This window comes from Aspergillus affinis, assembly GCF_023601865.1.
Source record: "Aspergillus affinis strain CMG 70 chromosome Unknown NODE_62_length_193083_cov_87_906428, whole genome shotgun sequence".
Taxonomy (NCBI): Eukaryota; Fungi; Ascomycota; class Eurotiomycetes; order Eurotiales; family Aspergillaceae; genus Aspergillus; species Aspergillus affinis.
In genome coordinates this window covers 82,771-100,962 of record NW_026515843.1, presented here as the reverse complement: position 1 = coordinate 100,962, position 18,192 = coordinate 82,771, and the positions used below count along the sequence as shown (strand labels likewise).

The window sequence follows — 18,192 nt, the reverse complement described above, 5'->3', positions numbered from 1 at the left end:
GCACTTCGTTTGGTAGAGCGAGAAGGACCGTTGTGGGATAGGAAAAAGAAGCTATGAAAACAATGATTTGAAAGTCGAAGGCTGTAAAGAGGGGTCGAGGTTTGATAATGAAGATAAATGCCTGCTGCCTCGATAGTAGGATGATTCGACCCCTGGCTTGGGGCGCCTTCTCGAGCCCGCGATATCAGCCCAAAACAACCAGAGAAGAAATATACTCTTGTAATCCAGACGTCAGCGGAGTCTAGAAGCCTGAACATATCAGCCCTTCATCATCCTTCCTCACTAGTAGTTATATCCGCTACTCTCACTGCTCCAATTAGCGGGAAATGGCTTGCATCGCAAGCTGTGTCCGGGCTTTGACGGAGAGATCCGGCAACTTCACTTGGCCAGCTACTGTACATATGGGAGATCATCTGCCGCAATTAAGACATACTGCATGGATCAAAAATGCTTTCCTAGCTGTAAATTTAATGGTTTCATCGTCGTTGATATGTTACAAATATGGATATTAATGTGCGAGAACTATACAATATATCCCTACCAAAACCAGGCCATATACTCGCTCACTATCTGTATATCCCGCTTGACGCTACAAACAAACAATGCCCCCCAACCAAACAAATAAGCACATCAGACAACTTCTACTCAGGACCCCTCCTGAGGCATCTTTTAGATGGGCACCTCTATGGAAGATCTCGATTCTTCCTATATCAATCCATCAGTTCAATCATCAGTGTTGTTCAGGGCATCCCTCCATTCCTTCATTTCATCATCGTGCACCCAGTCAATTACTGTAGCCTACGTTAACTTAACATATATCAAACAGGAGTGTCAAAGTATCAACACACTACCAATTCAACACTACAAACATGTCAAGCTCTATCGATTATTGCACAGTTCAGACAGCTATCAACAACACTTGTATGGCATTCATATACAGCACACCAGCCATTCCATATGTACCATCGTTCAAAAAAAGGAAACATACAAGACCAGAAGGTTAAGTAAGGAACAATAATTTCGTAGTTTTTGGTTTGCTTTGCTTTGTTTGTCCGATGTTGGGACAAACTCACTTATGTGCCCAAGATCAGGATATTTTATTTCCACCACCACACCAGCATCGTCCGTCGCCTTCGCGTTCGACCTGGACCAGAATATCCATCTTCTTTTCCCGGAGGAAGTCGACGGTTCGTTGTCGGACATCTTCGAGATCTGCGGTGCGAGACGCGATGACGTGGATAACGCCGAGGACGTTGGGGTTGGTCTTTTCGTGGTCGTGGTCGTGGTCGTGATCATGAGAGTGACTATGGTCGTGAGAGTGGGGGTGCGAGTGATCGTGATGGCTATGTGAATGGCCGTGGTCATGACAGTCATCGTGGGTGTGGCCATGGGTATGGTCGTGACTATGGTCGTGGCTGTGACCATGGTGATGATGATCATCGCCTGAGGCTGCCGTGTCGTCTAACCAGAACTTGGGGACAGTGTATCCCACAACGCCCCTCAAGTTACTCACACCACCTAGAGTGTCGCGAACGTTGTATTCCACGTCCGCCGGAAGAGTGAGAAGCAGCGATTTAGCAGTGCTGCTGACAAGAGGGATAGCGGACGCAAAGATCAAAATGGCAATCATGCAAGAGGCAATAGGGTCGTATCCGGCCCAGCCCGAGTAGTGGACCAGAACGGTCGAGATAACAACGGCCACAGATCCGAGAGTATCGGCAAGGATGTGGAGGAAGATGCCGTGCATGTTCTCATTTCCGTGAGAGTGGTCGTGGTCATGTCCATGATGGTGATGGGCATGATCGAAGGCCATGATACCGACAAGGTTCACGAGGAGACCTGCAACACTCACGACGAGAAGCTCGCCCAGGCGGTGCATCTGACTGCCAGACGAGAGTCTCTCCACCGCCTCGTAGATAATTTCAATACTAATGATCCTGCTAGGAGTCAGTGATGGATTTTAAGAAACTGTAGATGGAAAATCTCACATAAGGAAGATGCCATTGGCAAACCCCGACAAGGTGTCTACCTTGCCGTAGCCATAGGGAAATCTCGCACTGGGCGGCCATTTACTCATGACAGCTGCACAAAGGCCAACCACTAGCGCGAGGCAGTCGAAAAACATATGGATACTGTCGCTGAGCAGGCCTAATGACCCGGTAATGAAGCCATAAGATAGTTGGACAAGCATAAAAGCGAAATTAAGACTGTGGCGTGTTAGCCGGTCGGTCACTCAGTGAAGTTAGGCAAGACATACGTCATGAAATAGAAGATGCGTCGCGAGTCACTCTCTTTGAGGATGCTGTACAACAGGGGATACGGCTCGCTATACCGGATGATTAATTTCGTTATTCGTGACTCATCCTTGCCGTGGTGGGAATGATGGTGATGATTGTGAGAATGGGTTCCGAGGCGCAAGTGCTTGTCATCAAACCGGGCGGCTGGGAATGAAAGCGCGGCCAGGATACCCCGGGAGATGTAGGTTAGATAAATACCGTCGCGCATAGGCGGTGCGCACAACAGGGATGCAGTGCCCGTCCCGATGGCAAGGCCGATCTTGTGTGGGGAGCGCAAGTTGCTCGGGATTAGAAAAATCAAGGAGACCGCAAACGCGCCTGCGGTCAAAAGTATATACACAAAGTCCATGGCTTGAAATGACATGCCTCTGGAAGTAATCGCAGTTGCCACTGCCAGGAGTAGACCTGTGCCAGCAGTGAGAACTGCTTCTTCTAGAGAGGTAACTGGAGAGGCACTCGCAGACGCCGATTTGGAGTCAACGCTACTTCCAGGCACTGAGATACCGAGGCCCGAAGTTGAAGTCGAAACTGAGGATGTAGAGGCGGAGAAAGGAGGGCGGATGACGAAGACCGACAGTAACAAGGATGAATAGCCCAGAAAAGGCTCCGTGTCCCAAGACGTATTCATGCCCAGAAAACTGAAAGCAACGACCGCCAAAATAACACCCACCGTCGGCTTCTTCTGCATCAGCCGGCCCTGGTTGCCAGGCTGAGGATTGTTGCCCGGAATGATTGTCGGGAGACCAGTTGCAGTCGCAAGTAACAGAGCGAATGCGACCAGAAACCCGCCTATTTTCAAGGAGGCATAAATCGGCAACGCGATAGAGCACACCTTCCCAAGGGAACTGCGGATTTCGTTGGGGCCGATTTTAGGCATGGTTGGCGTCGAGTCACCGCGTTGGACAAGCTGAATCGCCTGCGTACATCCGAGTACAACCATCGTTGCGGCAGCCAGGAAACCAGCCCTCTGCGCGGTGTGGTCTAACCGTCCACTGCTGGCAGCTGTCCAGGTATCGTCGCTAGCATCCTCACCAGGCACCGGCACCGGAGATTCCCATTGTACGTACTGCTGGTAATACCACGACACGGCGATCCACGGAAGCGCTGCTAGAATCCCGGTAAATCCCTCGTAACTGAGAGCGTCAGCTTCAGTTCCATCATCAATCAATGATTGGACGACTTACACGGTCGTCGGCTCAGGGTCCGCAGATACTAAGGGCGTATCCGGTGTCAATCCCGTAATACTGCCGGCGTGGCTATGTTTAGGGGTATGTGTGTGAAACGCATCGACGTGGTTCACACCCGCCCATCCGTTCTCATGGATCGACGAGGCATGGGAGTGCGTATGCTGGTGTCCATGCCAGTGTTTGCTAGGCGGCGAGCCATTGGAGATATCAGAAGCTGTCACAGACTGCGACAGCGGTTGTGTAATCGTCGAGGCGTCAAATGAGGACACCGAGTGAGAAATGGGGCCGTGCGACCACCGATTCGAGCGAGAATGACCGTGGCCGCGACCACGGCTGGGTCGATGTCCATGTCCATGGCTGTGTCCATGCGATATCGATGAAATTGTATCCACGCCGGACACCGGTGACCCCGTTGACATGGTCTCAAGTGTCGCTTATGCGATCCGTCGTGGGTGAGAGAGTCGACAGTCGGCGGCGACTAAGGGGAAACGAACAGGAGGCAGGCGGTTTAGGGCGATCGCCGGGCGGAGGGCACTTCCGAGGAAACTGAGGGGGTACCAGAGCCTTTAACAGCTCAATTGAAAGGAGCGACGGAGCGAGTAGACAAGGGGTGCGGCATAGCGCACTCAACGGATGCAATACAAAAGCAAGGAGCGACGAGGAGGGGAGGGAAGAGCAGGCGTGGCCAGAAGGGAGTTTGGACCCCAGATGCAACCCGGGGGCGGATGGCGGATTGGCGCTGATCGCCTGGCGATAAGGATCGCCGCACGTGATCCCCGGGTGGTTGTCTCTGCAGGTGCCTGACATTTCAGGAGCCGATAACTACTCTGGAGGACTCGATGATGGAACATGACGAACAGCGATCGGAGAATTGTCGTCCGACAAGTAATAATAGCCCGTCACCCCTGCACCCCTCCCTTATGGGGATTGCAGACCTGAGCTGCCTGCGAGACCGTGATTCAATAGTATTCAATAGTCCATACTCCCAGCGCAGACGCGCGCTTGTTGATCCTTGTGTGGGGGCGCTCGGGTCATGTTTACTCCGTGCTGTCCTTTTATCACCGATCATCCACCTGGCCAGTACGGTGTATAGCTTCAGATGAGCTATGCGGTCAATGCGCTTTAACTAGTGCATTCCATTCCACCAGTTTACTCAACGATGATCTACATCCAGTCTGTGTGGTTTTCATCCCCTATCTCACCATGATCGAGTCTTTCATCAATATCGCCTACTACGTCTCGACGGCTCTCACGCTCTCCCTCCTATTGTTACCGTCGCAATATGACCACAAACAGCGCAAGGAGAGGGCTCCTACTGACCCGAAAACATCGGTACAAATTTTAGTCCTGGGAGATATCGGGCGCAGTCCGCGCATGCAATACCATGCACTGAGCATTGCCCGCGGTGGAGGCCGAGTAGAGATAATCGGATACCAAGGTAGGAGTTCATGACATGATCATTCGGTGTAGGACTCAAAAAAAACTAATGCGATGTGTATAGAATCCGAAGTTCACCCCGACATCGTCTCCGATTCTAGAATCTCCATCGTCGCCCTCCCTCCCCATCCGTCCATTCTACAAACAAGCAACAAGCTTCTGTTCCTGGCCTTCGGTCCGCTGAAGGTCCTATTTCAAGTGATCTGTTTATGGTGGACATTATGTTATCGTACAAAGCCGGTGAAATGGCTTCTTGTTCAGGTTGGTTGCAGCTTCCGCCATTTCTGATGGCCTCCGTACTAATTGACATTCTTCACAGAATCCTCCGTCCATTCCCTCCCTCGCGATCGCCTCCGTTACCTGCTCACTGCGAAACACCGATCTGGTCATCGACTGGCATAATTTTGGATATAGCATCCTGGCGTTGAAACTTGGAGACAACCACCCGCTCGTACGGTTCTCTAAGTGGTATGAGAAGACGTTCTGCAGGTATGCCACGGCGCACCTGTGTGTGACGAAAGCGATGGCCTCGGTTTTGAAGAATGAGTTCGGATTGAAGGCCCCAATCCTGCCGCTTCACGACCGCCCGGCTAGACACCTACAACCCATTGAGGACGAAAACGCGCGACAGGAGTTCCTCCTCTCGCTACCCGAAGCTTCTTCCGTACAGCCATTGATTAAGTCGAAAGAGCTCCGTGTTCTCGTCAGCTCGACATCGTGGACACCGGACGAGGATTTCTCGCTTCTTATCGATGCCCTGTGTCGGTATTCGGAGATTGCAACTTCCTCGAAGCCCCATTTACCCACCGTGCTGGCCATCATAACGGGTAAAGGCCCGCAGAAGGAAATGTACTTGAAACAGATCTCTCAGCTTGAAGAGGCTGGGAAATTACACAAGGTCACCATTCGTACTGCATGGCTCAGTACGACCGGGTATGCCCGCCTCCTGGCGTCCACGTCCTTGGGCGTCAGTTTGCATACGAGTAGCAGTGGCGTGGATCTGCCAATGAAGGTTGTCGATATGTTTGGGGCTGGTTTGCCGGTCGTGGGCTGGAATCGGTTTGAAGCGTGGCCGGAACTTGTGACTGAGGGCGTAAATGGGAGGGGCTTCGGAAGCTCCTCGGAGCTTGTGGAACAGCTTGTAGATCTTTTTGAAAACCCCGGTAACCTCGAAAATCTAAAGGCGGGTGCGCGTAAGGAAAGCACCCGTCGCTGGGAAGACGAGTGGGATCCTGTGGCTGGGAAGCTGTTTGGGTTGACATCGTGAGGCAATATATTTAGTTGGCTGGCCCATCCACATCCCAATGAAAAAGACACAAATCTAACCACAATCACCACATACACATAATAAAAATGGAACAATAATAAGAAAAGTCAAGAGAAACATAACGCTAATTTCAAAATTTGCCATTGCAGTAAATACACGTGTCGAAAACGTCCGATAAAAGACTGTTTGCTTTCTGAACTTCAGGTTCATGCGAATTAGCCGTAAGTTCCTCGTTGAGAAATTCTGTCCCACAAAGAGAACAGAATTTCGAGATTCCAGGATCTTGAATAGACAATAATGTCAATCCACATCGAACTGCAAGCAATGTTAGAGTAAGCCAAACATAAGAGCAAGAACCGCAAAGAGGAGACATACCAAATAGATGACCCGAGGCGCACTGTGCTTCTTGACCGGAATGCCACCCAATCCCTGCATCACAAATCTCGCAGTTCTCAAACATCCGCTCACCTGGCCCTGTGAGCTGCTCTATAGATTTAGCACTCACAATGGGCCCTGGGGCCGAGCTTTTGTTTGTTTTGTCTTTGAGGTTGTCTATCTTGTTTTTTATCTTGTTGATCTCCTCGGATAGATCGGCCCCCGTCGTTTTGGCTAACCATTCAAGTGCCTTCTGGGCTTGCGACAGTAACTTGGGATCCTCAGATTCGACAAGCGTGCAACACGCAGCAGCATAAATTAGCTTGGAACCCCATAGTTGCTGATCGAATTTGCCGTTGTTTGAAAAGAGGATGTAGCTCAAGATCTCTTCACGCATTGCGCGCAGGAAACTAGGAGAACGGTCCGGTTCAGCTGGACGGATGACGGCGTCGTCGGACTCACGAGCTGGGTCGTATGCTCGGGAGAAAATAATCGTCGTTCGTTCCTCCGCTGCAGTGCGGTATTCAATCAGATCTCCTGGGTTTAAAGTAAATGCCGTGGCGACAAGCCCCCGGCAATCTGCGAGACCCCAAATGCGACCGATCGCTAGTCCGGCCAGGTCACCGTCAATATCGAATCGCTCGCGAATGCCGTCGAATTGCTGCTTCCATGGAGGTTCAGAGAACTGGTAGCTGGTGTGGTCTGCTGAAGGGATCATGGATAACGTGTATCCTCCGATGGTGCCAAGGTGCAGGGTTTGACTGTCTGTCTGTTTGTCGAATATGGACCTCATTCCTATCTTTTGTGAGCGGTGTTTGCGCAGTTGAATGAACTTTCTTACCTCCAATTGCTTCCCAATGTCCCCGTTCTTCACTGTCCGCGCCGGCTGCGTTTGTCTCGAACAATGATTCTTGTAATTGGGCTTGACTGGCAGCCCCCGTTCCATCGTAGGCACTGGATGAGAGTGTTATAAGAAGCATACCGCCGAAAGTGCCACACGTAAGCCGTAATTCTGGAGACCCATCCTGAATCAATATTTAGCAGGGTCCGATAATTGAGTTGTAACAACGTTTGTTACCTTATATAACCATTGAAGTGGACCCGTGCAATGATAATAGTTCATATCTGGCCACTGAACAAGAGTATTCTCTTGACAATCAGCCGTGATTTTGTGACGAGATTGAGACTGCTGTTGCTCTTCATCCCTGGCTAATGAAATATCCAATCTGACCAATTTGACTGTCGTGCCATACAGAACAGCCACATTTGCAGTTGCAGACGAGACAGCTTGCCTACCCTTTCCACTGAGACGGTAGAACCAGGGCCCACACGCGATAGACAAAGATTTTGTTTGCGTCTTAAGTACGGTCGATAATACCGAACCAGGCTGGATTTGAGGATATCGCAGGGCGGATTCTTCAACGAATACACTCGACAGCATCTCTATCGAGTAGCCAGTAGACGTCCTTCTCGGATGCAGCAGAATGACCTCATTCTCATCCGTAACAACGGAAAGCAAATGAATCCCCCACCTGCTCTCCGCCCCATCCCTTGAATGCGGAGTCTTTCCATCCTCCGAAGCAGGCACCTTGAGCGCAGGACACCAGGCAAACGAAGTAATCGAAGACTTCCGCACCCGCTCCCCTTCCCTCTGCGTCAATGATTGAGCCCGCTGGCTCAACGCCTGATTAACAAGAGCCACTCGCGTCCACTTCCCCTGTGCACCGACCGCTTCAAACAGGGACAGCACCATATTGGACGTTAAGACTGCCAGCACACAACGTCGGGACTTTCCCACCCCCGGCGGCGACCAAGCCAGAGCAGCAACATTACTGAGGGACTGCTCGCGCCCGACAGAGAAATTGGCCCGCTGCTGAGCCAGTATCGTGGGCCATTCTTCGTCCGTGAATACATTTGTACGAACTCGTGCGATCTGCCACGCGCTTGGCTGGCGGGCGCTAGATGCAGGTTCTGCACCTTGGCTGGCTTTTTTGGGAGTCTGGTTGGAAAATTAGTACGCATTTCGTGTGCTTGGTATAAGGAGTTTGAGTGGAGATTCACCAGGATCTGAACATGGTCCCCGGCTGCCACGGCCAATTCGCCGTCTTCCGACCATGACAGGCAGTTTAGACAAGAGGGGAATAATTGGAGCTCGAGCGGGTCCGGCATTTTTCGTACTAGAGTGCCAAAGGGGAATAGAGCTCATGATCAAGATATCTGCAAAGAAGGAAAACTAGATCCCCGCAGCGACACTTTCGCGCGCTGTTGTAAGTTTGTTGCAAGTGAAATGCGCTTCAGATCCAGATGCTTTGCGGATGCTTTGGGTTAGCGCAAAATATGACCTCCCAATGGGGAATAGCTTGCGATCGCGCATCACGTGCTGTGAGGGATGAACTACGAGATGGTCCAAGAGAATTATCGTCAAATTATGTGAAATTGGGAATTCATGATTTGTGGATTATGTACATTTATAGTATTCTGACAGGTGATTGACGGGTATAAGATTCATATGGCTGCTTTTGTCAACTGAGTGATCGATGTTGCATGTCAAGGAACCAGCACACTATGTATTGGCATGACTGTGTGTTTACTCGACCTTATCCAATTTCTGGACAACCATGGCACTAGCGGCACCGCCACCATTGCAAATAGCAGCAACACCATATTCACCAGGCTGCAACTGATGCAGAAGGGTTACCAGGATACGCGATCCAGAGCTACCAAGGGCATGTCCAAGGGAGATGGCTCCTCCAAGAGGATTGACGCGAGCGTTCTCAAGTCCCAAGATCTAGGTGCTGTTAGAAAATAAATGAGGCTTGGCAGGGTTTAGGGAAACTAACCTTCTCATTGGCCTTGATGACGGCGGCAAACGCTTCGTTGAATTCCCACACGGCAACTTGCTCCTTGGTGATTCCGGCTCGCTCAAGAGCAATTGGGACTGCTTTGGCGGGGGCAACGGGGAAGTCCACGGGGTCAATGGCAGCATCGGCAGAGGAGACGATGCGCGCCAAGGCACGGTTACCCTGACCGAATTCACGGGCAATGTCCTTGCTAGTGATGACCAGGGCAGAGGCTCCATCGTTCATAGTCGAAGCATTACCAGCAGTCACGGTACCAGTACCGTCTCTGAGGAAGGCCGGCTTCAAAGTCGCCATCTTGTCGGCACGCAAGTTCTCGTACCCCTCGTCACGCTCAATCACGGTGTCTCCCTTCTTGCCCTTGACGGTGACAGACACAATTTCGTCCGCAAACTTGTTCTCGGCCCAGGCCTTCTGTGCTCTCTCGTAGGACCGAATCGCATACTGATCCTGGGCTTCCCGGGAGATATCGTATTTCTTCGCCGTGGTCTCGGCACAAATGCCCATGTGGAATTTGTTGTAGACATCCCAGAGACCGTCCTTAACCAAACCATCTTCCAGCTTCAAATCACCAAACGGAGGCAACTGGCCGGCACGAGGAAGATAGTACGGAACCCGAGACATATTCTCCATGCCACCGGCAATCTGGGCCTCCGCCAGACCAAGTTGAATGTTCTGCGCGGCCAGTGCGACAGCCTTGAGGCCAGACGCACACACCTTGTTGACTGTCAAAGCTTCCACGGTGGGAGACAGACCGGCGAAGATAGAGGCCTGTCGAGCTGGGGATTGTCCCACCGACCCTTGCAGCACGTTACCCATGTAGACATCTGTGATTTTCTCGGTGGGGACATTCGACTTGCTCATGGCCGACTTGATGGCCGTTGCGCCCAGCTCGGGGGCAGAAACTGAGGCGAAAGAGCCGTTAAACTGAATTCGTCAGTGAGATTGAAATTGCGCTGGCAGACTGGGAACCAGGAATTCCCACCTTTGCAGTCGGCGTGCGGGCACCGCTGAGAATGTAAGCATCCTGGATCTCCTTAAACACCGGGCGAGCAGCACTGAAGTGTCTCTGCCACTGGCGAGCGGGGAGTCTCTTGGAGAACAGGCGGGCTGTCTGCCCGGTCGATGCGTAGATGGCCATCCTGGAATGGATTAATGTGACGAGCGGAGTAGATGGACAGATGTGTTGAGAGGAAAAGGGATGAGTGAAGTAGTGTAGTCGTGGCTAACAACACTACTTACATGCCTTCTCCGCAATAACGTATTCCGCCTGTAGCCGCTTGTCCGCCCGCCCGCGTTGGACCGAGGCTGTTGGCCACCGCTGCGTGACTTCAGATCATGTGACCGAGCTGCAGACTATGACATAATCGAGTGCGATCGGAGGCCGCGCCCAAAAGAGCTAGTTTCCCCTTTGGGAGAGTTCAACCGACGGCGACCAGCGGACCGCCCGAGCAGCGGCGGGATCTGCACCACCTGCCCTTATTGTTCCCTCTCGCTCTCTTCCATTCCCGTGTTTTCCATTTCATCCCATCCGACTCTACTGACTCGCCACTTCCTACACTTCCCCTTCACTCTGCGTTCGGGTCTCCTTTTTGTTAAGGCTTCGCAGCCCTCATCGGCATCCCGGTATCTTCGATTCCATACCCTTTATCGCCCGATAGCTCCCTCCCGATAGTCTCCCGTACCCCGCCGCGATGTCGACCTCTGCTCGCCGCCGTCTCATGCGTGACTTTAAGGTCTGTGCTCCTTGCCTGTTCTCCTTACCTGTGCACCCGCCAATGTTTCTATATACCAAGAATTCTATCATATATCTTTCTGTCCAGTTTTGATCGATTTGGTCGACATCTAAATTTAATGGAAACACTCTCCTAGCAAGATCTCGTGCGCTAACCAAGTCTTGGTGAACAGCGTATGCAAACCGATCCCCCAGCCGGCGTTTCAGCATCTCCAGTAGCGGACAATGTTATGACTTGGTAAGGCTTCGTGATGCTGTTGAAAAAAGCCGGCGTTGACCATGCTTTGCCTCCAGGAATGCCGTGATCATTGGACCCGCCGATACTCCCTTTGAGGACGGAACATTCCGTCTGGTCATGCATTTCGAGGAACAGTACCCAAACAAGCCGCCAGGCGTCAAGTTCATCAGTCAGATGTTTCATCCCAATGTGTATGGCACTGGCGAGCTTTGCCTCGATATTCTGCAGAACCGTTGGAGCCCAACTTATGACGTGGCGGCAATACTCACTAGTATTCAGAGGTAGGTCTCATTGGCTGCCGTGCAGATGCAAGAATGTCAGACTAACAGCGTTCCGCCGCCACTCGCAGTCTGCTCAATGACCCGAACACCTCGTCGCCAGCCAACGTAGAGGCCTCGAACCTCTACAAGGACAATCGGAAGGAATACATCAAGCGCGTGCGTGAAACGGTCGAGAAGAGCTGGGAGGATTAATTGGCTTTTCCCTTTTCTTTTGATTCGTTGCCCCCTTTCTATTATACTAGCCTTTTGATACACCTCTCGACTCTTATATCTTTTATTTTGTTTGTTGATGGTCTGATTGAGGAAACGACTTTGTCCGCTCATGTCGAAAACAGACGACAAGCGGCCTGAACCGGGCTTGTCGGGTGCTGTGATCGGGGAATTTCTCACGCCGTTTGATGACATGCACAGCGCGGGGTTTTGGCGCCTGGTAAATATCTTTCTGCTCGGTCTTGTGGATAATTGCATTTCTTGTTTTGTTTCACGTTGCTGCATCCTAGTGCATAAGGCTTAGCTGTTACGGCCGTCATTATGATTAGTTGTCATTCATTACACTTCATGTAAATTCCATGGATTGTTCTAGTTCTATTCTATTTCAATTTCCATTCCTATATTATCATCTAGTTCATTCTCTTGAATATTGTACCTTCTCATCTGAAGCGTGCACAGTCCAAGTAAACATCGTCAAAGAGTGTCGGGCGGATGCCAAGACCGAGACTAACGGTTCGTGTCGAATCGCTCTTCCCACCGACTCCTCAAGGAAATCGTCGTCTCTTTGCTTCTCTGCGCCCTGCTCCGATCCGTGAAATTTGCTCTCACGGGAACGCCCCTTGCTGTGTGATCTCTCCGGGTCTCTCGTCGTGATTCTGCCCTGTAGCCCGGGTCGGTGATCCCTTCAGCTGCCCACGTTATCTGCGTGTGCCCGGCACGTGGACCCCTGACCCAAACAACGCCCACTCCGTCTTGGAATTCCCACCGACTCGACCTCGACCTGACCGGGTTGTGAAATACCGTCCGCAATCCTTCCCCCTCTTCCTCCCCCTTCCCCGTGGGGTGTGTTTCTTTCTCCTTTTACCTTGTTTCTTTTCTTCTTGGTTTGGAACTTGAGCTTGGGTCAGAGCGATCATGGCGTAAGTTTCTCCCCGCCTCGTTTCACCATACCTCCCGCCCGAAAAGCACACACTGACGATATATCTGGAATGACAGGTCATCTGGCCCCAACACCATCAAGGGTACGTGGACCGTGGACCGTGTTGCTTCCATTTCCCTCGTGCGGTCGATCCGACTAACACGTTTTTGCCTTGTCCTTTAGTCGTTGCGAGATTCCGACCGCAAAACAAAGTTGAATTGTCGTCCGGCGGAGAGCCCATCGTTGACTTTGAAAATGAGCAATCATGTCAGATCAGCGTGAGTCTACCCTTGGGTGATAGTTAGAGATGGATGGTGGTATTGACTGCGTGGATAGTCGCGCGAAGGCCAAGGGTCCTTCACCTTCGATCGGGTGTTTCCCATGGACTCGCACCAAAGCGACATCTTCGATTACTCCATCCGACCGACCGTGGACGACATTCTGAATGGATACAACGGAACCGTTTTCGCGTATGGTCAGACCGGTGCAGGAAAGTCGTACACCATGATGGGATCGGATATCGAGGACGATATGGGCAAGGGTGTCATTCCGCGTATCGTCGAGCAGATTTTCGCCAGCATCCTCACCAGCCCGAGTAACATGGAATACACCGTCCGAGTCAGTTATATGGAAATCTACATGGAACGCATCCGCGATCTGTTGGTGCCCCACAACGATAACCTGCCCGTGCACGAGGAGAAGTCGCGAGGAGTCTATGTGAAGGGCCTGTTGGAGGTCTACGTGTCTAGCGTACAGGAGGTGTACGAGGTGATGCGCCGTGGTGGTGCGGCTAGGGCCGTCTCCGCGACCAACATGAACCAGGAGTCTTCTCGGTCCCATTCGATTTTCGTCATCACCGTTACGCAGAAGAATTTGGAGACCGGTTCCGCCAAGAGCGGTCAGCTGTTCTTGGTCGATTTGGCCGGTAGTGAGAAGGTTGGAAAGACAGGTGCCAGTGGCCAGACTCTCGAGGAGGCCAAGAAGATCAACAAGAGTTTGAGTGCCCTGGGAATGGTCATCAACGCCCTCACGGACGGCAAATCGAGTCACATCCCGTACCGTGACTCGAAGTTGACTCGAATTCTGCAAGAGAGTTTGGGAGGTAACTCGCGGACCACGCTGATCATCAACTGCTCGCCCAGTAGCTATAACGATGCCGAAACCATCTCTACTCTGCGATTCGGTGTGCGCGCCAAGGCGATTAAGAACAAGGCGAAGGTCAATGCGGAGTTGAGTCCGGCGGAACTGAAAGCGCTGCTGCGTAAAGCCCAGGGTCAGGTCACCAACTTCGAATCCTACATCTCGGCTTTGGAGGTGGAGGTTCAGTCGTGGCGAAGTGGTGACCAGGTGCCCAAGGACCGATGGACTCCCGCCCGAGGAAATGAAGTGGTCAGCGCCGCGAAGGCGGAGGCGCGCGCGCCACGTCCTGCCACTCCCTCCCGACTTCAAGACACCCCTCGCTCCGAGACGCCGCGACCGGATTCGCGCATCGGCGATCGCTCTAGCACCCCTAGCATTATTCTCGAGAAGGATGAACGAGAGGAATTCCTCCGGCGGGAGAATGACCTGCACGATCAGATCGCGGAGAAGGAGTCGCACATTGCCAACGTCGAGAGAGGCCTTCGCGAGGCCCGGGATGAGCTCCGGAGTATGAAGGAGAACTCGGCACGCTCGGGCAAGGACAACGACAAACTGAACACTGAGGTCAATGAACTTCGCATGCAGCTTGAGAAGGTCTCGTACGAGGGCAAGGAAGCGTCCATTACGATGGACAGTCTCCGGGAGGCTAACTCGGAATTAACCACGGAGCTGGACGACGTTAAGCAACAGCTTCTGGATGTCCGGATGAAGGCGAAGGAGACCAGCGCTGCTCTCGACGAGAAGGAAAAGAAGAAGGCTGAGAAGATGGCGAAGATGATGGCTGGATTTGACCTCGGCGGCGACGTGTTCTCGGACAACGAACGGAAGCTGCAGGATCTCATCCAGCGGGTCGACTCCCTGCACAAGGTCAGCGAAACGGGCGAGACGATTGCCCCCGATGATCTCTTGGAGCTCCGAGCAAGCCTCATGGAGACCCAGGGATTCATCCGCCAGGCCGAACTCACCATGAACGATCGGGGTGAACTGGGCGAGCTGCAGGACAGCCGTAGAGTGGAGGTGGAGGAGAAGTTGACGAATCTCGAGCGGGACTATGAGAAGTTGCTGGAGCGAAACCTGGGCGAAGGGGATATCGAGGAGATTAGAGAGCGACTGGAGAAGGTCTACGTTACCCGCAAGGAGACCGAGCTGCAGGCCGCTACTGAGCTTCGAGGGGAGATTGCACGCAAAGACGAAGAGCTGGGCAAGCTGCGCCAGTCCCTTGCCGACTCCCAGTCTCGGGTGTCGACCAATGGCGCCGCCGGCAAGAACCTGCAGCAGCAGATCGCCGAGTTTGACGCCATGAAAAAGTCCCTGATGCGCGACCTACAGAACCGCTGTGAGCGTGTGGTGGAGCTGGAGATCTCCCTGGACGATGCACGCGAGCAGTACAACAACGTGCTTCGCTCTTCGAACAACCGGGCCCAGCAGAAGAAGATGGCCTTCCTGGAACGCAACCTGGAACAACTGACCCACGTGCAGCGCCAGCTGGTAGAACAGAACAGCAGCCTGAAGAAGGAAGTGGCCATCGCCGAGCGGAAATTGATCGCCAGAAACGAGCGGATCGCAAGCTTGGAGAGCCTGCTCCAGGAGAGCCAGGAGAAACTTACCCAAGCCAACCACAGGTATGCAGGCCCCTCGTGGTCTTATCTGCCCTTGGCCAGTCGCTAACATTAATTCTCCCACTTAGATTCGAAGCGCAACTCACCGCTGTCAAAGAGAGACTCGAAGCCGCGAAGCAGGGATCGACCAGGGGTCTTCCAGCTATGGATGGCAGTGGCGGTTTCAATTTTGGCGGCTCGAGAATTGCGAAGCCGCTCCGTGGCGGCGGAGGAGAGAGCAACGCTCCCATTGCCGGAGTCCAGTCTCAGGAGACGGGGAAACGCACCAGCTGGTTCTTTGATCGACGATGATCCACGATTTCTCTTCTGTTGTCTCTTTTATCCCTTCATCGAAGATATTTAACCCATACCTTTTCTTTTCTTTCCCTCCATTTCTTGGCACGCCGATATCCTCTCCATATCTTTGTTTCATCATGCCTTGTGCTTATGATATGAATCTGGCCGAAGATGAATGTCTTGGTTTTCTCTGTTTGCAAAGAAGTTTCTTTGTTTCATTTATGCTCGTGACGTTGATTTCCTTCTGTTCTCTTTCCTTCTCTTTATACATACATACGCCCACCCATCCATCCACCCCCTTTGGTACATTTAGATTCGGGTACTTTTTAACCCTTCGGTTTCTCATCGATACCCTTGTACATGAAAGAGAAAAAAGATAGAAAGCATTGCGTTGCGGGAATAGTAGATTGCAGGATGAGTCGGTTTTTCTTGGTTCAATAATTGCGGCTGAGAATCAAATTCGATCCGGGCGATTTTCTTGATTTTCTTTTCGTTGCTTTGAAAGATGATAGATGTTAGGAGTTTTTTTCTTTTTCTTTTTTTTTCTTTTTTTTTTTTTGTCTAGGATATTTGTCTCTAATTCAGACTGGAATTCGATTCGAGCGTGGTCAATGGATGATGACCGCTTTAATGTATCATGGGCTGAGGATTTGTTCCAAGAAATATATGTTGAGTGAGATCTTGGGTTGACATGATGTTTTCTCTTCGTTAAATGGAAGTATTGTACCTAGGGCACTCCCATTAGGTATAGGTCAGTGCAGGCCATAATAAAGTAGTACTCCATGAACACTAGGAGTAGTCTGATATCTTGTTTACTTGTTTAGTTGAAGAACATCAGTTATTCGTAGCGTCAAGCGGGATATACCTGCGGCATGAAGTGGGGCGAAAATTAGGTAGAGGCTAAGGTGGAATTTAGCCGGTTACGGGCTTTCGGTCCGACATATGCGTTTTTGATTTTTTACTTCTCCTTTTTATATGAATCTATGTGCACGGGTACAGATGAGATACAGGGACCGGAAATAACTCGTTACCTACGCTACTTTGAAGATTTCCAATCCTGGGGCTCGGAAGGATCGAGAAGCACTCAAGGCGCAATCGAGGACTTTGATGAGTATATCGTTGAAAATTTACTGCTTCCATGTACTATATTCCCTTTCTCTAGGCTTGAACTCGCTGCTTCAAAGATTGTTACTGAATGATGGGAGTTGCAGTCAGAGCTGCGTCGGTCAAAACACCACAACCCACGCCCGCATCCCTTTCATTACAATCGCCTACGACCAATTCATCAAGACAACGAATATCCACCTTATGTGCGATCATCATCGGTGCGTGATTTCTCGAAAATTCGATCGACGCGAAGCCGAGAGACGTCTCGAGCAAGACGGGGAAGATTGTAAGGATGATGATGGACATTTTCTACGAAACGAATCAAACGACAGATTCCAATTTCCAGAAGTTGCTCATATCTTACCGCATTCCCTAACGTCGGTTTCTTCGAACAATACGGACCTGGTAGGTAGGTTCATTGTAACTCACAATCATTATACTGAGATATCGCATAGAACGATTCGGAGAAAAATGCTCTCCGAATCCTGAATATGTTCGAGCACGGAATCACCCATCTTCTAGAATATCCGAAGATCGATAGCCCCATGAACGCTATGACGTTAACCCACGAGTATCATCAACTATTTGGCGCATTTAAAATATACTTTGAGCACACAGACAACCCATATCAATATGAGATCAAGTCAACAGAACGAAAAACATTTTTGAGTGACCCATTACTCCCTGTTGTTCGGACCCTGACCCTGAGCCCTAACCGTACCATTGACCCACCATCTCAACGACTTCTTGCCGTCCACCGTGGGATTGCTTTTATCATAAAGCTCAGTGGTGCCGGGGGTTATATAGAGGGCATCCTTCGTGATTTAGACGAAATGAGTGTGAAAGCAGATGGATCAACGAACTTGGGACATCTAGTGAAACTTCAACTTGGTGGCTGGTTAGAAACAAGTGTCTCTTGATTCATTGCATGTGGGGACAGTCAAGACCCTTCAAGAAGCAAATACGGTGCAGACTGGTGCTATGAGACTCACCGACACCCACAAGTTCGACGGCAGGTTCGATGCAGGGCAACGAGCCAAAGCTGACTAACCTCGACTGGGACTATCCAGTTCGAGTCACTATGATGATACATGGCACCGATCCCAGTCCATCCCCGAGGCCATAGTGCGCGCCTCTTGAGAAAGAGCATCTCAATACGGCAGACACTCGATTCTCGAGAACCTTCCAACTTGCGAGCAGGAGAGAAAACAGCCACAGCCAACAAGATATTCTGCTCTGCGTCTCA

At 51.3% G+C, this 18,192-nt stretch overlaps 5 protein-coding genes across 5 annotated transcripts; 3 read left to right on the top strand and 2 right to left on the bottom strand.

Moving 5' to 3' along the window:
- Positions 1–1,087: 1,087 nt before the first annotated feature.
- KD926_009040 (metal cation transporter MSC2) lies at positions 1,088–3,903 on the bottom strand (the record flags this gene model as incomplete). The annotated part of the gene is made up of 4 exons (XM_053101637.1): positions 1,088–1,937; positions 1,989–2,207; positions 2,258–3,430; positions 3,482–3,903. The coding sequence occupies 4 exons, from the start codon at positions 3,901–3,903 to the stop codon at positions 1,088–1,090; spliced, it is 2,664 nt and encodes an 887-aa protein (XP_052954803.1).
- Positions 3,904–4,687: 784 nt separating this feature from the next.
- On the top strand, positions 4,688–6,188 carry KD926_009039 (chitobiosyldiphosphodolichol beta-1,4 mannosyltransferase; the record flags this gene model as incomplete). The annotated part of the gene is made up of 3 exons (XM_053101636.1): positions 4,688–4,922; positions 4,986–5,182; positions 5,241–6,188. The coding sequence occupies 3 exons, from the start codon at positions 4,688–4,690 to the stop codon at positions 6,186–6,188; spliced, it is 1,380 nt and encodes a 459-aa protein (XP_052954802.1).
- A 300-nt stretch (positions 6,189–6,488) lies between these two features.
- Positions 6,489–10,562, bottom strand: KD926_009038 (Thiolase; the record flags this gene model as incomplete). Its single annotated transcript, XM_053101635.1, has 8 exons — positions 6,489–6,503; positions 6,564–6,617; positions 6,694–7,358; positions 7,405–7,588; positions 7,642–8,562; positions 9,160–9,351; positions 9,404–10,348; positions 10,407–10,562. 8 exons carry the CDS (start codon positions 10,560–10,562, stop codon positions 6,489–6,491), a joined length of 3,132 nt encoding a protein of 1,043 aa, XP_052954801.1.
- A 553-nt stretch (positions 10,563–11,115) lies between these two features.
- On the top strand, positions 11,116–11,867 carry ubc2 (E2 ubiquitin-conjugating protein RAD6; the record flags this gene model as incomplete). Its single annotated transcript, XM_053101632.1, has 4 exons — positions 11,116–11,157; positions 11,330–11,394; positions 11,451–11,675; positions 11,744–11,867. 4 exons carry the CDS (start codon positions 11,116–11,118, stop codon positions 11,865–11,867), a joined length of 456 nt encoding a protein of 151 aa, XP_052954800.1.
- A 933-nt stretch (positions 11,868–12,800) lies between these two features.
- On the top strand, positions 12,801–17,996 carry KD926_009036 (putative kinesin family protein (KinA); the record flags this gene model as incomplete). Its single annotated transcript, XM_053101631.1, has 8 exons — positions 12,801–12,805; positions 12,882–12,907; positions 12,988–13,082; positions 13,141–15,566; positions 15,632–15,835; positions 17,051–17,351; positions 17,402–17,837; positions 17,887–17,996. 8 exons carry the CDS (start codon positions 12,801–12,803, stop codon positions 17,994–17,996), a joined length of 3,603 nt encoding a protein of 1,200 aa, XP_052954799.1.
- Between the last annotated feature and the right edge of the window lie 196 nt (positions 17,997–18,192).